General features: G+C 57.7%; 5 protein-coding genes and 1 non-coding gene across 6 annotated transcripts; 4 read left to right on the top strand and 2 right to left on the bottom strand.

Annotated features, from left to right (window-relative positions):
- Positions 1-752: 752 nt before the first annotated feature.
- Positions 753-2,111, bottom strand: HRG_06249 (beta-1,3-glucanase domain-containing protein; the record flags this gene model as incomplete). Its single annotated transcript, XM_044864720.1, has 1 exon — positions 753-2,111. The coding sequence occupies one exon, from the start codon at positions 2,109-2,111 to the stop codon at positions 753-755; it is 1,359 nt and encodes a 452-aa protein (XP_044721252.1).
- An 830-nt stretch (positions 2,112-2,941) lies between these two features.
- On the bottom strand, positions 2,942-4,184 carry HRG_06248 (uncharacterized protein; the record flags this gene model as incomplete). The annotated part of the gene is made up of 3 exons (XM_044864719.1): positions 2,942-3,812; positions 3,870-4,096; positions 4,170-4,184. The coding sequence occupies 3 exons, from the start codon at positions 4,182-4,184 to the stop codon at positions 2,942-2,944; spliced, it is 1,113 nt and encodes a 370-aa protein (XP_044721251.1).
- A 1,354-nt stretch (positions 4,185-5,538) lies between these two features.
- On the top strand, positions 5,539-6,728 carry HRG_06247 (beta-L-arabinofuranosidase domain-containing protein; the record flags this gene model as incomplete). The annotated part of the gene is made up of 2 exons (XM_044864718.1): positions 5,539-5,914; positions 5,995-6,728. 2 exons carry the CDS (start codon positions 5,539-5,541, stop codon positions 6,726-6,728), a joined length of 1,110 nt encoding a protein of 369 aa, XP_044721250.1.
- Positions 6,729-8,676: 1,948 nt separating this feature from the next.
- On the top strand, positions 8,677-10,363 carry HRG_06246 (major facilitator superfamily domain-containing protein; the record flags this gene model as incomplete). The annotated part of the gene is made up of 2 exons (XM_044864717.1): positions 8,677-9,320; positions 9,376-10,363. 2 exons carry the CDS (start codon positions 8,677-8,679, stop codon positions 10,361-10,363), a joined length of 1,632 nt encoding a protein of 543 aa, XP_044721249.1.
- Positions 10,364-12,867: 2,504 nt separating this feature from the next.
- Positions 12,868-14,914, top strand: HRG_06245 (peroxidase domain-containing protein; the record flags this gene model as incomplete). The annotated part of the gene is made up of 4 exons (XM_044864716.1): positions 12,868-13,356; positions 13,424-13,818; positions 13,868-14,154; positions 14,214-14,914. 4 exons carry the CDS (start codon positions 12,868-12,870, stop codon positions 14,912-14,914), a joined length of 1,872 nt encoding a protein of 623 aa, XP_044721248.1.
- Positions 14,915-16,891: 1,977 nt separating this feature from the next.
- Positions 16,892-17,030, top strand: HRG_12095. The gene has a single exon. It is a non-coding gene; the product is annotated as a tRNA-Val (tRNA).
- The last annotated feature ends 435 nt before the right edge of the window (positions 17,031-17,465 follow it).

Below are 17,465 nucleotides of genomic sequence, written 5' to 3'. Positions count from 1 at the left end.
GCGCTCAGTCGCCCCCAAAAGCGCGCCCGGGGATGGCTCGCGACCTGCCTTGATAATACAGCCCTATAGGACCCAGAATTGCCTGTACTTCAGACCCTAGGTAGTCCAAGGGCATTTTAACCTTGGCCGTGCGCGACGACAAAACAAAACGAAGAACAAAAGGAGCCATTTGCGTTCGGACGAGTCACATGGGCTCGACAAAACTGCGGATACCTCCCGATACTGTGTTCGTAGTACAATGACTAGATCCCTTCTCTCCGCCACAGGCGCCCATCAACCGGCGGCGAACGGGGAGGAGATGGAACAGAACCGGACACTTCTCAAATTGGCATTGGGCGCACTGAGTGAAGACTGGCAAGAGGATGGATGACTCGTCGAGTCACCCCAGCAGCGGCACCGAGCTGTGTGGATACAAGTCAGTAGGACCAGTGCTGATACCTAGTGGGCATCCCGACGGCCGTCGTTCTGAAACCCACTTGCCATCCTCGTTTGAGCAAGATACTTGAAGCGAGAATGAAAGCAAGAGAAGATTGAGATTGGAGAAATTCTAAAGAATCATGTCCAATGCGCCACGAGTCCAGATACAGTACAGCCTCGAATGACCGGGGCTTGTATGTACCGCGGGGTTTCCCGGCTCCATCATGCTTGCCAAATAGTAAAAAGTGCCACATTCTCATAACACGTCCAAAATGTACTCGGTCCTCTGCCCATGCTAATCACTAAGCCCAGGGGTCATGGACCGTGGGCTCATATCACGGCGGGGATCCGCCAACGTATATCGTGAGCGTGTCTGGGACAGCCGAGGACACCAGGCCCGAGGCGTTGCCCCCTTCGTCAGGGTTGACGTCGTCGTACGGGAAGGCGTAGCCTCTGCCGTCAACTTCGAGTTCGTGGATGAGGCGGCTGTAGTGACTGGCGGGATTGATGGTGTAGTATGACGAAGACGCCAGACGCGGCTGGACCTCGCCGCCCGAGAGCAGCAGAGTAGAGCGTACAAAGGCGGCGCAGAGACGCGGAATGACGGCTACGTGGACGGGGTTGTCGTCTTTGTGCCTCTCAAACGGCCCGCTGTTGCAGCCCCAAATGTCCTCCGCTGTTGGCTTGGGATAGCCGCGATTGTCGCCGCCACTGCACTTGAGCATGTCGTCCGATACTTTGCACTTGACATTGCCGGCGTGAGATTGCGTATTGATTGTCAAAGTAGAGGTGCTGTACCGTTTCCACACATCGTCGACGTAGGCGTTCCAATATGCCCGAAAGTCCGCGTCGTTGATGATGGCGTAGTTGTTCGGCGACAGTACTCGGATGGGCGTCCCCGAATCATTGGCGACGCACATGCGGTCCCATGGGAAGCCATCCTTGCCCGACTGATTGACCATGCCACTGCATATCTTGGAGATGGAGTCGGGCCCCAAACCGCGGGTAAGCTGGGTCCCTCTTTTGTCCCTCTCCTTCAAGCTCACACTGAGGATGAGTCCGACAAAGTCGACGTAGCTGATGTTTGCGAAAATCTCGCGTGCTTTGGTGTAAGTCAACTCGGCGAATCCCCAGTGGATCCCTGAGCTAGGATCTCGAAGGTTGCTCGGCGAGGGCTGCACCAGGCCGTCACCGTCCGAGGTCTTGACCATGAAGAAGCGGAGTTCTCCTTCGGCGAACCAAACGCGACCGGAATATATGGGTATTGGCAGAGTCATTTTGAAACTGGTGCTCCCGGCGCGAATAGGAATGGCGATGTTCTCCTTGACGGGTACGGGAACGTTGGAGCCGCCAGAGCTCGGATACACCAGCGAACCGTCGGCCTTGACGAAGACGACTCGCTTGGAGGAGTCCAAGCCCGAGATGTAGGCGCGGATTTGGCCCCCGCGGTGGTTGTTGACGAATTCTAGCTGCAGCGACTCATTGTCCACATAGGATGTTCGTTGGACGTGATGATGGACGACTCTTGTGGCGGGATCATGATAGGTGCCGTGGAGTAGGTTTTCCTCATTTACGACGACGTCCCCGACTCCCCCTGGACGAGCTATACTGAAAGACATCTTGGCTCGGCGAACCCAGGACGGAGACGCCGACGCTACCCCGAGGAGCGCAAGGAGAAAGGTCGATTGGCGCATGGTGCAAACCCCGGGAAGTGGCCCAACACAACCAATCCGCAAGCAAGACGGCCAGGCTTGGAGGCCATATAGATATCTTGGGAAGATCGTGCTTGATTGCGAAGCCACGGGCTGGAATGCCAACCCAGGCCAGTGACTCACCAGACATGTTCTCGACCCATTGTGTGCGAATACGATAGTCTGAGACATTTTCAAAGCACGCGGCCTTGTCTTGCTTCGTGGAACAGTGCGTTTCAAGATGATTTGAAGATGGAGAGTTGTATTTTGAGCTCAGGAGTAGAAGCCATCGACAGCCGCGAGGATTACCAGCAGCGGGCTTGCCTCGGCGCTCGAAAGAGATGAATAATCCCCGATCTTGAGCAGTTGGTGGTTCCTTGGAATCTGGCCCGCGCGCAGGACAAATGAGTTTGCGCCCAGGGTCATTAAATCAAGGTCCTGGAGGTGCAATCCCATATGGCGCCAGGGCACCGATCCCCTGCCGATATTGAACATGCTCCCAGGACAAACAGCGGGGAGATTTGGCGGAGTTGCATCCAGTAAAAGCTTCAATTGTTGTCAGAATCGCTAGAATAAAAGTGAAAAGCGGCAATTGCGAGGGCGTTGTCGATCATTTTCTAGAGGCGAGCGGCCCTTCAATGCTGCTTCGGCGCATGCTAGACATTGGTCCATGCAACCGAGACGAGGATGCGGCTGGCGGTGCAAAGCCAGCTGGGTTCCGATAAAAGTTGAACAAGACCAGCAGTTGCTGAGATGGGATCAACTGCTGGGCTCGGCCGAGGTGGGACGCATCGAGGATAGAATCATGAGTCGCAGAGGCTGGGGTGGAGAGATCAGCGATTGTTGGTTTCCGGCTTGTCTTTTATACGCCCGACGACAATGGAGGCCTTGACGACTCTCGACTTGTTGAACCAATCGAACAATCGCCCAGCCAGCTTGAAGCCGCCGATCGATACGCCATACAGGCTGAGCGCCTCTTCCTGCCGCCGAAGATAATTGGCGACGCCGGCATATACGTCGTCAGAGATGTCGCGGATGACAACACCACCTCCATCGTAGCCGCACTCAACCATTTGGGCCCTGTACTGGTCCTCGGTCAAGAAAGTGTGGAGGGGACAGCTCATCATCAACCCGACAGCGCGCACGAGCAGCTTGTCCCGCCTGGATGCCTTTTCGTTGAGAATCAGGTCAAAGGCCATGACGTTGGCGTCGAGCTTCCACGCTGCATACTGAAAGATGGGCTTCCGCGAAGGTGAGAAGTGGTAGAGGCAGTCGAGGGCGAGAAGCCATCTGTCGGTGCGGTCGGGGTCGGCTAGGCCCTGGACTGCGCCTCGGGCGGCCGGGGTCCAGGAGTCGGGCTTGGCAGCATTGGCGCAGTAGAGGTGAAAGGAGGCCCTTTCAAGGACGGGGTTGACATTTGCAGGCGATGCGAGCTCGCGGTGGAGCTTCCTCATGGCCGTCCGAAGCTGCGACTCGTCCAGAGTGAGGCCTACATAGCGGAAGTGGTCGCTGGATCGGGGCCGGAGGAGGCGAGCCAGTGCCCATGTCTGGTCCCCGCATCCGAAACCGAGGTCGAGAATTGACAGGGTGCGGGAGGCTGAAGTCGTATTCTGGTCCAGAAGTCCGGCTGTCTTGAGGATTTCCGTGAGGAGGCCGAGGCAGGCCTCGTCGAAGTGGTGAACAGGCTTTCCGTCTGCGGCTTTCCTATACAGACACGGATGAACAAACTGCGTCATTGGCTGCAAGACCAGGCTGGCCTACCAGTATCCCAGGTTCATCCACATGGAGTCCAAGGGGGTTCTCACGTTGAGCTTCCAGTGACCCAGGCTGTAGCCGTTGGTTGAGCGGAGCACGGCAGCAAACACAGCCGTCCCAAGAAGAAAGGCGACAACGGCGCCGACGACGACTCCCAGGACAAAGTCCCGGGCCGAGAGAGACCAGCTCATGAGTTGGATGCGCGTGGAATAGGGACTGCGATCGTGGAACGGCTGGAGACGGGCCAAGTGTCAGTGCCGGAGCATGCAGCTACCAAGTGCAATCCGCTAGTAGCATATCGCCTACAGGGATCCGCCTCATTTCGACTGACGTTGCATCCGTTGCTATAATTCAATTCGCGAATAGTCTCTAGGAAGATCAACAGGTCAGCTGACAAGAGGCATAAGTGGTCTCACACCCTTCTTCGCCCACCAATTGTTCACGAGACGATCCTCCAATGTAACAGTGCCTCCCTTCCTTCGCCGCCCCGACGATTCCGGCCCGCAGCCTGGTTTCTTCTTCCATGCATGCTTGGTCCACGTGAGGTCACTTGATATGATGTGTCTTCCGCCTCGCTTTGAACTCTGCTCGCCTGCGCCGGTCCAGGCAAAGGGAGGACTTATGCGGCAAGGTCCACCTACATGTAGACCTTTGGACGCCGTCTTCAGTCGATGCATTGAAATGAAAACAAAACCCGAGCCGCCTTGAGGGAGCAAGAGACCCTCACGTTGCATGGCGGTCTTGCCGCTGCAGGTTTGCTCAACGCTCGCTGCAGGGCCATCCAGAACTCGTATGTCCTGACGCCGCTCAGCCACTCGGTCGCTAACCGGCAGAGCAGTCCGGCCGTGGAAATTCTCGCCTCTCCCTGTCGGCTCCATCAAGCCGGCCGGATGGCTCCTCGGCGAGATGCGGGCCATGGCCGACGGGCTCGCCGGCCACGAGCACGACTTTTACGTCTACGTCAAAGAGTCTAGCTGGCTCAACGTCCCGGGCCATGGCGGCACCGAGTACAGCAACCTCAACGAGGCGCTCCCCTACTGGTTCAATTCGCTGGTGCCCATGGCCTACGAGCTCGACCATGCCCGGCTCAAGGCTCAGGTTCACCAGGTCGCCAGCACCGTCCTCGGCCACCAGGCCCCAGACGGCTGGATCGGGCCCGAGGTGGGAGAGGCGCGCAACTTTTGGGCACGCACGCCCTTTCTCCTGGGCCTCGTCCAGCTCGCCGAGGCAAACAAGACGTGGCAGGATCCGGTCGTGACGAGCTTGAGAAGTTTCATGTCTCTGAGCAATGCCATGCTCAAGGACAACAGCCGGGGCTTCACAAACTGCGCCAAGGACGTTGACTGCAGGTGGGGGCAAGCGCGCATTCACGACTTGATCATCACGATCCAGTGGCTGCTCGAGAACCATTCATCGGACCAGGACTCTGTTCTGTGGGAGAATATGGACTTGTTCTATGCGCAGAATCGGTACAAATGGGACAAGTGGTACACCGAGGGCACCTTTGAAAAAGTGGTCGCTTCGAACGATGAATCTATTTTCCCATACATTCACGGCGTCAACGTCGGTCAAGGTATACTCTGCCCCTGCTCCCCTGAGTGAGCGCCTCTGCTAACCGCCTTGAATAAGCCTGAAAGCCTCTGCCGTCATATATCGCATAAACGGCAGCAGCAGCATGGTCCAGAAGAGCCTCGACGCCATAAGCTGGACGTTTCGCTACCACGGCTCCGCCTCCGGGTCGGTTCTTGCCGACGAGATAGAGCGCGACCTGGGGCCCTCTATGGGAAGCGAGCTGTGCACCGCCGTCGAGACAGCCTACTCGCTCGTCTATATGTACCAGGTGCTCGGAAGAAGTGAACATGCCGACCGCGCGGAGCGGGCCATCTTCAACGCCTTTCCCGCCATGATGACGGGCGACAAGTGGGCGCACCAGTACATGGCCCAGCCCAACCAGCCGTTTGCCCTCAACACGACGGCCAGCGACGGCCACCTCCCGCCGCTCTTCACCACGGCCAACAGCGGCTCGCCACCACCTTTGGCATGGAGCCGATGTATCCGTGCTGCACCGTCAACCACCCGCAGGGCTACCCCAAGTTTGTGTCCAACAGCTGGGCCGCCGTCGGAGAGGAAGGTCTGGCGCACGTCCTGCTGGGCCCGTCGACTGTGACGGCCACGGTGGATGGCGGCTCCGTCGCCATCTCGTGCGACACGGCATATCCTTTTGATGACACGCTTTCGTACACGATCACGACGGACAGGCAGTTTAACCTTTACATTCGCGTGCCGAGGTGGTCTCATTCCTTCAAAGCCGTCCAAGGCCTCATCAACCTCCCCAAGCGAGATGCCACATCGGGCATGTACAAGATCCTTGTCAATCCGGACCAGACCAAGGTTGTGTGCATCGTGTCGACCGAAGTCCGAACCGAGGCCCGAGCCAACGACACCGTCGCCGTGCTGTACGGCAATCTGCTCTACGCGCTCGACGTCGGCTTCTCTCAGACATCGTCGTTCCCGCACGCCTGGTACGACACCAGAGGCCCTGGGCTATCATACTTGCCATTCCCCCAGCTCCGAGACCACTACATCAACAGCACCACGCCCTGGAACGTGGCAATCGACCCTGCAACCCTCCGGTACCATGGCCTGAGCGGGGCCCGCCTGCCTGACCCTGTCTTTGAGCACGGCGCGCCGCCGAATCACATTACGGTGGACGGCTGCGAGATTTCCTGGGGTCTGCGGCTGGGCATCACGCCGGACTGGGCTCCGTCGAACAGGACGTGTATCGGGGAGAGGAGGTCGTTTAAGCTGGTTCCGTACGGGGCGGCCAAGGTGCACATGTCGGACTTGCCGGTCGTCAAATTTTGAAGGTGTGCGCGGATCGGTTGAGTGATGCCTGTCTGTCGATATCATTGGGGGCACATCCTTGGAACTGCGCACTTCTGGGGTCGAAACCTCATGACCTATTCAAAGCTGCGCATGACTATCCAGGGCAAGTCTGGTGAAATGAAGTAGCCAAGCAGCAATTGGAGAATGATCCTTCAGGGGTCTGATTTTGCCCTCTCCAACCCAGCGCCAGTCTCGTTGCCGAGACTATATGCTCCACCATGGCTGAATGATGTCAACTCCCAGGAAGCAAGACAATCCGATTGGCGCTTTGGGCTCTTGGCCGTGCCAATAAGCGCGTAGATGGTATGCCATGGCTATTGAGATTGTTCTCATGTACTGGCTCTAGAGGCAATAGCCGTGAATGGTTCAATGTGCTATTAGATGACGTCCTCTTTGGGATCAGACATCGAGCCCAGACAAGGACTGACTTCGAACTGACAGCCAGGTGTAGCGTCTGCTGGCGGTGCTGTATGACGAGGTCGTATCATCTGGGGGTGGCTGGCACCTCCCTTGGCGTTCCAGTTGGCCGATCGGTACAGCGAAACCTTGTGCGCCAAGTCTCACAGCGGGCCACTGAAATGGATTAGAGAGACGACGGGCAGCCAGTCTTGGAGGTGAATCGCCGCTTTGACGGCAAATGGGCCGGTTGGCCGAGGGCATCGAGCGATGTCTTGTGAGGCCCGGCTTGCAGCGTTCACTCGTTTCTTCTTGCCAAAGTCAAATTTCAAGTTCCATTGTCAACGTTCCACCGGATGGAGGGTTCACGCAAGGGCTGGTAAATCCAATCGGTCGGGCATTAGAATTAGACTTTGCGTGCAACGCAAGGATCGGAGATGTCGAGATTCTTTCGGGTCGGGCTCCGCGCGGGGAGGCAGCTTCAACACCCCACCACTATCCGTACATGTACGTGGAAGGCGGGCGGGGCCGAGGCCGGTCCACGATCCGGGACTCCGGGGCCATGGCGAACGAGTGATGAAGACGTTGATGAAGACGTTGATGAAGACGTTGATGAAGACATTCGTTGGATGGACAGGGCGGTTATTGAAACGGCACACCCCACGTGCGGTCCGTGAACGGGACCAATCGCCGTTGCTCTTGTTATCAACGGAGTGTGGACGTACAAAGCTGTAGGAGTGGGTAAGTGTGTGCAACGGGGAAGCCCTCTAATTAGCAGCAGAAACAGTCAGACCCTGTGTCTCTGGGCCGGGTCTGACTGTGACGGCAGCTCAAGACTTTGGAGAAGGTCAAAGACTCGCACCGATTCCGTGATGGCGCAAGGCGTCTGGGTACAAGAAGACGGGACTCTACGGCGAGGCAGTGGACGAGAGCTTGTAAAGGATACAAACTGGACACTCGCACCAGCGGGTGGAGGACGGGCCCAGGGGAGAGCGTCACAGTACATGCGTTGTAGACGGGGAGTCCATCCCATCCATGCTTGGTCAAGTCTGTATTAATGTATGTGTGGAATCGGAGCGGCACCTCGCCGTCATGGGCCGCCAGGGGAAGCATAAGATAGGCTCGTCGTCACCGGCTTGTTGAGTTTTTCTCGTCCCCATCTCCTTTATCTCGGTATAGATGGGCCAAATCGTACATTCATCTCTGGTAAAATCAGGTACATAAACACACCACCTCCCCACCTCCCGGCATCTTCAGGCGATATGGAGTCGGCTGCACGAGGTGGACGACCGCCCCCATTTTTCCCAGGCAATGGCCTCGTGGGGTCCTGCCTCTCGGCGCGTGCATATCTGCATATCTTCACAGGCGCACACCCGTCAGCTAGCAGGGCCACTAGGTCCTTACAGGCTTCGGCAGCACAGCAACCACAGATCCTCCAGGCCCGCCGTAAACCAGGCGCCCCCCCCCCGAAGCTCACCTCGCCCACTGAACGGTCCCCTGCTCCATCCTCCCTCCTTCACGGCCCCCGACCATGGTGGCCGCCGCAGCCGACAAGCTGGACATTGCCCACGACGAGCACATGGACGGCCATGGCAAAGACGACGCCGTGCCGTCGCTAACGGCCGCTCCCCCGACCCTGGTCCGCCTCACCGACGACGACAGCCGGCGCATCTGCCGCAAGACGGACCGCACCATCCTCGTCATCCTCGTCTGGGTCTACTTCCTGCAGATCCTCGACAAGTCGGTCCTCGGCTACGGCGCCGCCTACGGCCTCAAGGAGGACACCCGCCTGACGGGCAACCAGTACTCGCTCGTCGGCTCCATTGCCCCGATTGCCCAGCTGGCCTGGCAGCCGCTGTCGTCGGTCCTCATCGTCAAGGTCCGGCATCGCGTCCTCATGCCCGCCCTGTGCCTCGGCTGGGGCATCGCCCAGGCTGCCACCGCCGCCTGCCACAGCTTTGCGGGCCTCATGGCCGCCCGTTTCTTCCTCGGCCTCTTTGAAGCCGGCTGCCTGCCGCTATTCAGTGTCATCACCAGCCAGTGGTACCGCCGCTCCGAGCAGCCGCTCCGCGTCGCCGCCTGGTACAGCACAAATGGCGCCGCCACCATATTCGGCGCCGCTGTCTCCTACGGCCTCGGTCAGATCAAGTCGCCTGTGCTCGCCCAATGGCAGATGTGAGGAATCCCGGTCCAGAAAAAAAAAGAATCCCTGCTGACACCCCCCTCCCAGCATCTTCCTCTTCGTCGGCCTCGTCACCATCGTCTCGGCCCCCTTCGTCTACTGGAAACTCGACAACGACATCCCCTCGGCCCGTTTCCTCACCGACCACGAAAAGGCCCAGGCCATCGAGCGCCTGCGGGCCAACCAGACAGGAACCGGCTCCCGCACCTTTGAGTGGAGGCACGTCGCCGAGGCCGCCCTCGAGCCCAAGACGTATCTCTGGATCGCCATGACGCTACTGCTCAACGTCGGCGCCAGCGTCACAAACACCTTTGGCCCCCTCATCCTCGGCGGTCTCATCTCCGACAAGCGCTACACGAGCCTCCTCAACATGCCCTTTGGCGCCGTCCAGACCATTGTCATCCTGCTGGCGAGTTACCTGGCCCAAAAGGCGAGGCTCAAGGGCGCCGTCCTCGCCGCCTTTATGTTGCCCGTCGTCGCCGGCCTGGCTGTCCTCTTCTCCGTCCCTCGCGACAGCCACGCGCAGGCGCCTCTGCTGGTGGGATACTATCTCCTCGCCTTTCTCTTTGGCGGCAACCCGCTCATCGTCACCTGGATCGTCGGCAACACGGCCGGCACCACCAAGAAGTCGGCCATTATGAGCATCTACAATGCCGCCAGCTCCGCCGGCAACATCATTGGACCGCTCCTCTTTAACGACAAGGACGCGCCCGAATACAGGCCCGGCCTGCGCGCCTGCCTGGGCATCTTTGTTGCCCTCGTCGCCGTCGTCTTCATGCAGTGGGCCAACCTCATGGTTCTCAACAAGATGCAGGAGAAGAGGCGCGTGCGCAACGGCAAGAGTGCCAAGGTTGTTGATCAATCGATGCAGGAGCGCTTTGACAGCCTTCAGCAAGTCGGCAACAATGACGATGAGACTTCTGTCGTCAACGAGGGCTCGAGCGACTCGCCGCCAGCCACGGCGTCTCGTCGGGGGGGAAAGGTGCTTCCGGACTTGACGGACCGAGAAAACGACGATTTCATTTACATTTATTAACTATGGGGTCACTTGGGCCTTGATTAAAGCCCCCTCTGCAGATCACTCGACGTCGACTGTGAAAACATCAGTCCAGATGCCATTCACAAGTCTCCTTTAGGACAAAAAAGGTACAGCTGGCACTCTCGCCCTCTACCCGACCGACTAATCTCTCGATATCACCTTCGTCTGGGAAGATGCTGATGGTTTCCGGTCGCAGAGCTTGAACAACTGCGATAATCTCAAAAAAGTCAAACTCCGCGGCTGTCTGGTGTTGCTCTCCGTGCCGCTACTTACCGCCGGCAGCAGCACTCCAAGCGGCAAGACTGTCACCCCCTTCGCCCTGACTCGTCGCCTCCGAGCACATCCAACTCCGGTCTTCTAACTGGAGTCGGCCCTTGCTATCCGCGATGACGTCCCTCGGACTGTTGTATGCGCTTCGTAAGACGGCAGGCATGCACATTTACATTCCTGCGGAAAGCATGTGTCTGAGACTTGGACTGCGCCGTGTCCCGGGAGCCCGGACCGAAACAGCGATCGACTTGTACCTCGAAGCCCTTGGCCATCGGTGCCAGTTGCCATCTCCTTATGATGGTTCCATGGTATGCAGCGTTGATAAAGTTTATCATGGGGACGCTGATGCCTGAAACTGAAGTGCTATGTTGGCCATTATGACTCCGACAGGCTTGGTCAGGCCAGCGGTATGGCGTTGGCCGAGGCATTTGGTCAGCAATTGCTCATCGTCTATCGAGTTCAGCGGGCCGTGGCGAGAGAAGGTGTATGCAGATATGGGTCATGGAAACGAGGTCGGGTGTTTTCGGGCCTTTGATGGCCAAGGTATAGTCGACGATTACACTGTCCATCGAGCACGTGGCGAGCGAGTCCGTGTGTGCCGGGCCATGATAGAATGTATGGTTGCCGACGTCATTCTGCACCAAAGACGTGGCTTGGCTAACCGAAACGTTGAATTGGAAGAATTGCAGCGTTTGGTCTTCCCCTACCTTGGCACTTATCGCCGCATGACAAGCCCAGTCTCTCGTGTGCGCGTCCTCTGGATAGACGCTGGACATGGCTGCCAGGTTGGATTGGCATGGAGCGCGGCCGGCACAACAGCGCAGTTTATATCAAACGGGACGCGGCCGTCGCTCAGGCCCTGGGTTGGGTCCCGCCACTGTCCGGCCGCTTCGCCCTCCTTTAGATGGATGAGATTGGCCAACTGCCGGGCGGTCTTCGAACGCCGCCGTCAGGTTCAAGCATCCTGCACACGGTCGCGTAGCTCAGGTCCCTGCAGCTCGAGTTCTTGTTCTCTATGTTGACGGGGCTCCCGCCAGAATGATGGGCGACCGCGAAGACCTAATGGCCCTCCGCGTGGTCATCTACCGTCTTTGGTCTGCCCGCATGGAGGGAGGTGACATTGTGATGGAGGACGAGGGGGAAGACGACGAGGACCAGCGTGCCTACATCTTTGGGGAGGACCAGCGCTGCCGGCTTGTCTTGGCCTTCTACTATCTGTGCGAGTCCTTTGGGGCGTCCATGGAGGCTCATGTGCCGGATGGAGCCTTGCTGGTACCAAGCGCTTGGGCGTGATACGTCCTCGTCTCCGCCGATTTTGGGGATACCAAGGTAGCTAACCGATAACTCCTTCGTCGACGACGCCGCCGACAACGAGAGCGGCATGGGTGAGAGCGGTTCTGCCGACAACGCCGAGTCCAAGGAGGGCGAAGACTTCATCTCGAGCCCCCTCGAGGGCACATCCGGGGCGGCCAAGAAGGCGGCCACGGCAGATAGAGTGGAGATCGCTGCCAGGAAGAAGTCGGAGAAGAAGGAGAATGGACAGTACATATTGCCAGACAAGTCCTTACCGGGCTCCAAGGGTAGCTTGCTGGCCGCACAAGTACAGCTATCAACCTAGGGAGTGTGTCAGAGCAGAGAAAGGATTTATGATACGCGTTAGTAGCACCTCCAATGGGGGTGCCCCTATTTTGCATGGTGTAGCGGTATTTTACCAGCTTGACAAGTCCATTACGTGGCAGACACAAAGCTAACCCTGTAGCAGCAGCGTTAAGCTCGTCTACAATGCTTCGCCTTTGCTGACCACTCCCCTCATCAAGGTCGGCAAGAAGGCACTCCAAGCGAGCGGCAAAAGGCAGTTGAAAGCAACGTGTCAGCTCCCATGTCGCTGGCAAAGTGATGGGCCAGTCAATGTGACTTCTTGGTTACACAGCATCGTCCACGCCTCGAAGCTGAGCCCTTAACATCAGACAGTACTTGCCTCGGAGCAAATCCCGGTGCACTCGCTCCTTCCAGTAAATACCTGAAGATGGCCGTGTCATGGCTGGCAGCCGAGACCATGGCTCGCTTATTCTGCGGGTAGGACCAGATAAAGACGTTGATAGAATCTGTAGGGGACGCCAACCCGCCTCGACTCATCAGTGGCAGCTGTGTCTGATGCTTCCACAGGCACTTGATCTTTCAGACACTGGACCACCATCACCGCTTCGACGCCCAACCACACTGCCATCAACATGGACATTCCCAGCTACCGGCCCAGCCTGATCGAGCGCATCAACGTCAAAGTTTTTGACGTCGTCAACAAGGTCGTCCCCTGGCACAGGCTGCCCGGCTTCCTTGGCGCTTTCAACCTCGTCGCCCTCCGCGTCTCCCTCCGCTCCAACAACCTCCACGATGGCTATGCCTCTACCGAAACTCAGGGCAACAGCCTCGACGACCCCCTGACGGACGAGCGCTTCCTTCATGCCCGCAACTCGGACGGCAAATTCAACTCGCTCGACATGCCGCGTATGGGATGTGCCGGCATGCGCTTTGGCCGCCAATTCCCCCGCGAGCACTGCAAAAAGCCAACGGAGAGGGAGCTCTGGACCCCGAACCCGCGCATGATTAGTGAGAGGTTCATGGCCAGGAGGGCGCAAGGCTTCATACCGGCAACTGGTTTGAACCTGCTGGCGGCCGCGTGGATCCAGTTCCAGACCCACGACTGGTTCAGTCACCAAAAGGTCTGTCTATTTATTGACTCGTCTTCGAAAGTATGTTTGCTGCCGCTGACCGAGCCTGCTGCCCAAGAGCAACGATTCGTTTGATATCCCCCTTTCCCCTGGCGACGCCTGGCCTCAGGGTCACATGAAGCTAGCCAAGACCAAGACCGACGACATTCTCGATCCGTCAGACTTCGAGACCCCGGGATACAGAAACGAAAACACGTCGTGGTGGGACGCGTCGCAGGTCTACGGCTCGAGCGAGGCTGCCACACATATGCTTCGAGCCCAGCATCCGGATGGCAAGCTGGCCATGTCCGAAGACGGCATGCTGGGCACGCTTCCCCACGACGCAACTGGCATACCCACCACGGGCTTTTACGACAACTGGTGGCTCGGGCTAGAGATGCTGCACTCACTGTTTGTGCTCGAGCACAATGCCATCTGTGACATGCTCCGGGAGGCGCATCCGAACTGGTCTGGGTATGTAGCCCCTTGTCCCATGGCTTTCCGGCCTCTAACCTTGGGCCAGTGACAAGCTCTTCGACACGGCTCGGCTGGTCAACTGTGCATTGATGGCCAAGATACACACCGTCGAGTGGACGCCTGCCGTGCTGGCCCATCCTGCTCTCAAGATTGGCATGAAGGCGAACTGGTGGGGGCTTGCTGGCGAGACGCTGACGAAGCTGGTCGGAAGAATATCCAAGACGAGCGAGTCTGTCAGCGGCATCCCGGGGTCGGGCGTCGACTACTTTGGCGTTCCATATTCCCTGACTGAGGAGTTTGTATCCGTGTACAGGATGCATTCTCTGATTCCAGGCAAGCTGCACCGTCGAGCCCTTCCATGATGCATCTCGAGCTAACATTGACGCCCGCAGACAACGTTGCCTTCTTCAAAGCCGCCTCTGGCAACCACCACTCTACCGTGCCCACCGAGGAGATGATTTTTAGCAAGGCTCGAAAGCCCTTTGATGCAGGACTTGGCCTCGACGATGCCTGCTACTCGTTTGGTATCAACTACGCGGGCGCCATTACCAATAATAACTACCCCGAGTTCCTCCGCCGCCTTCGCACGCCCGACGGCCAGTTCCGGGACATGGGCACCGTCGACATCCTGCGTGATCGTGAGCGCGGCGTCCCGCGGTACAACCAGTTCCGTCGCCTGCTTGGAATGTCGACACCAAAGACATTTGAGGAGCTCACTGGCGGCAACAAGGAGCTCGCGCAGGAGCTGCGGGAGGCCTACGATGACGACATTGAGGCCGTGGACACGCTCGTTGGGTCCCACAGCGAGCCGCTGCCCAAGGGCTTCGGCTTCAGCGAGACGGCGTTTCGCGTATTCATCGTCATGGCGAGCGGCAGGCTCAAGAGCGACAGGTTCTTTGCCGACCAGTGGAACGAGGAGACGTACAGCAAGGAGGGGCTGCGTTGGGTGCAGCACACGACGATGAAGGACGTCCTGGTGAGGCATTGTCCTGAGCTGGGTAGGGTGCTCAAGAAGGGGACCAAGAATGTCTTTGCGCCGTGGGACAAGTTGCCCAAGTCAACTTCGTACGGCGGTGTCGAGACGAATGCGTAAGAGCTGGGACACGGGTATTCGCAGCTCTTTTTTATTTGCTGCTGTATGAGTTCATTGTGTTGCTGAACCATTAGCGGCTTCAGAAATAAGAGGGCCTTACCTTATACAATTGTGCTTTAGTATCCCATCATCGCCACTCCTTCAGATTGCGGTCCGACCTCCACTTGGCTGTTTTCTATCCCTCGCATGCCGTGTAATCGCCAACCGTTGCTTCTGGAGACTCCCATAAAGGAAATTCTTCAACGACATTTGCGGTAACCCGGGTCATCGTTCAACCTATCGGTATGACCTAACGCGGCCGATTTATTACTTCACCATCGTCTGGTTGCAAGATAACTTTTACCACTAAGCAAAAAATCCAAGGCTGGAAACTGCACACCGCGTTGAGCCCTTGTGAAAGCGAACAACACGCACAAGTGGTGCCATTGCTCTCCTTAAACCCGGTTTATTTCTAGTCTACGAGGAAGCATTGTAACGTTTCCTCAGAACCCCTTGGAGACCTTTACGATAGAGTCCGGCCTTACACCCCAAGTACAAGTGCCCAGGACGGCCTCTATAGCGGAGAAGCTGCCGGTGCTCGCAGGACGGACTGCAGCAGCGGAGTCGCGATGATATTGTCCCGTCTAAAGTACTTCAGGAGCTGCCCATCCGCCGGCGAGCAGCTTCTTCATGTAGGTGAGATGTCAGCGTCCGTCTGGTTGAACCAGGTGACGCGAATGCTACGCTGAACGACGGGACTGAGAAGACGAGGCCCTTTAGTAAAATCTCGGATGTTCCTGATTCTCCTGGGGATAGCCAGCGACAGGTCGCCGAGTCATTAAACGACAAATCACCCTCGTTGCTGCAGAGGTTCGGCGTCAATTGGTTGACCGGGCTCTAGGCTATCACCTTCATTTACTTCTCAACTTCATCATTGGATTTCGGCCTTGTCTTGGCACATTTACTCCTCTCTATAGCCACGGGCAGCGGCCGCGTGCCTCGCCGTGTCGGCCACGCTGTTGACGAGAGCAGTGTCCTGCGAGCGGACGAGGTGGCGGCCTAGGCCCACAGCCGCTCACCGAGTTTAGAGGATGCTTGACAAGGGCCACGAGCGATGACAATCGTCGTTGTCGCCGCTGTTGCAGAGATGCGAATCTCTTCATCACTTGGGCGGCAGCGCCGCATCCCCGCTGGCCGTTGGACTCCTGGTAACTTGGGACGTATTGATCTTCTACCAAAAAAAAATGATGAGGCATGCCGTTGGACATACGCCCATGGTAGACAAGGGCACCAGTCCTGCATAGGTACAGTGCTTCCGTTGCAGGACGGCATTGCAATTTTCTGGACAGACGCGCTCTCCACCATACGATCAAGTCACCCATATATGCGTCGGGTTCTCTTTGTTCGAGGTTTACGTTCCTTGCCTTGGATAACTGCCCCCGACCTTCGGTGACGCCTCTTACTCCGGACACCGGCAACCGACCGCTACAACGGCCCGCGCGCCCGCTCTCCTCGTCGCCCTCGCCGATGCTGCCGTCAGTGGCCGCCGAGGGCAGCGCCACCTTGATAACCTCCACCGCCGTTCCCGGAAGAGCCCGCCCGACTGAAGCAGCAGCCTCGTCTCCGGTCGCCGCGACGCCCGGTAACGCTACCGGGCCGGCGGCGCCGTGGCCTTGTAGCCAACCAGTTGAGAGAGAGCCGAAGGCAGGTTTGTCGAGAAATCATCATCGTGCCGACCCGCTGGGACTTGCAAATATGACTCAGAGCCAGCCGTCAACGTACGCTAGATCTTATGATATGGCCAGGTTGTGCCACTTACACGCCCGTGTCAGAGCATTTCTTAGATCTGGTAAACAATAGTGAATTCCCTTGAGGGAGAATTGACTCTAGCAAGCATCTTGGGGGGTGGTGGCCATGTGTTTGCACCGACTCTTACCCTCTCCATCGCCAGCAAGCCAATATATAGCTCAATTTCGTCGGAAGGTTCAACATCTGTTCCTCCGGATGGTGTAGTTGGTTCATCACGTCGGGCGTACGTTTCCCGTTCCTTATATCTCGCAGCATCCGATTAACCCATCAAATAGTGTAATTGTTCAGTTAAACCTGAAGGTCGCGTGTTCGATTCACGCTCTGGAGACATTTTTTGCCCTCTTCCACAGCTTTCCTTAATGGTATACATTGCTTTTCCCTGCAAGGATAGCAGCTGCTAACTGATGCGTGAAAGCCTTACCGTGCTGGCCCAACCCGGGAAAAGGTCTTGTCGCAGCCCCTAGTTGGGACATGCGACGGAGTCTTGGCCTAAGTACTGAGAGGCACGTGCCAATGGTGCACCACTAACCCCTTTGGCAGTAAACTAACTTACTTGACTGCTCAATGGTATCCGAGGGTTTGCTGAGCGCCGCTGATCTGGTCGGGTGGGGCAATCCGAGAATCAGCGACCAGGCGGGCCAATCGTATCTGCGGATATCCACCCCACCCGAACGGCGCGCGCCGTGGATATACGCAGATATCGGTGCCCCCCGCTGATTGCGTCGCTGATTCGATGGAGAAGCCGCTATTCACGTTCGCTACG

The sequence above is a fragment of the Hirsutella rhossiliensis genome (assembly GCF_020360975.1).
Source record: "Hirsutella rhossiliensis strain HR02 chromosome Unknown scaffold00005, whole genome shotgun sequence".
Lineage (NCBI taxonomy): Eukaryota > Fungi > Ascomycota > Sordariomycetes > Hypocreales > Ophiocordycipitaceae > Hirsutella > Hirsutella rhossiliensis.
Note: the sequence above shows the minus strand (reverse complement) of the source record. Positions and strands in the feature narration are given on the sequence as shown.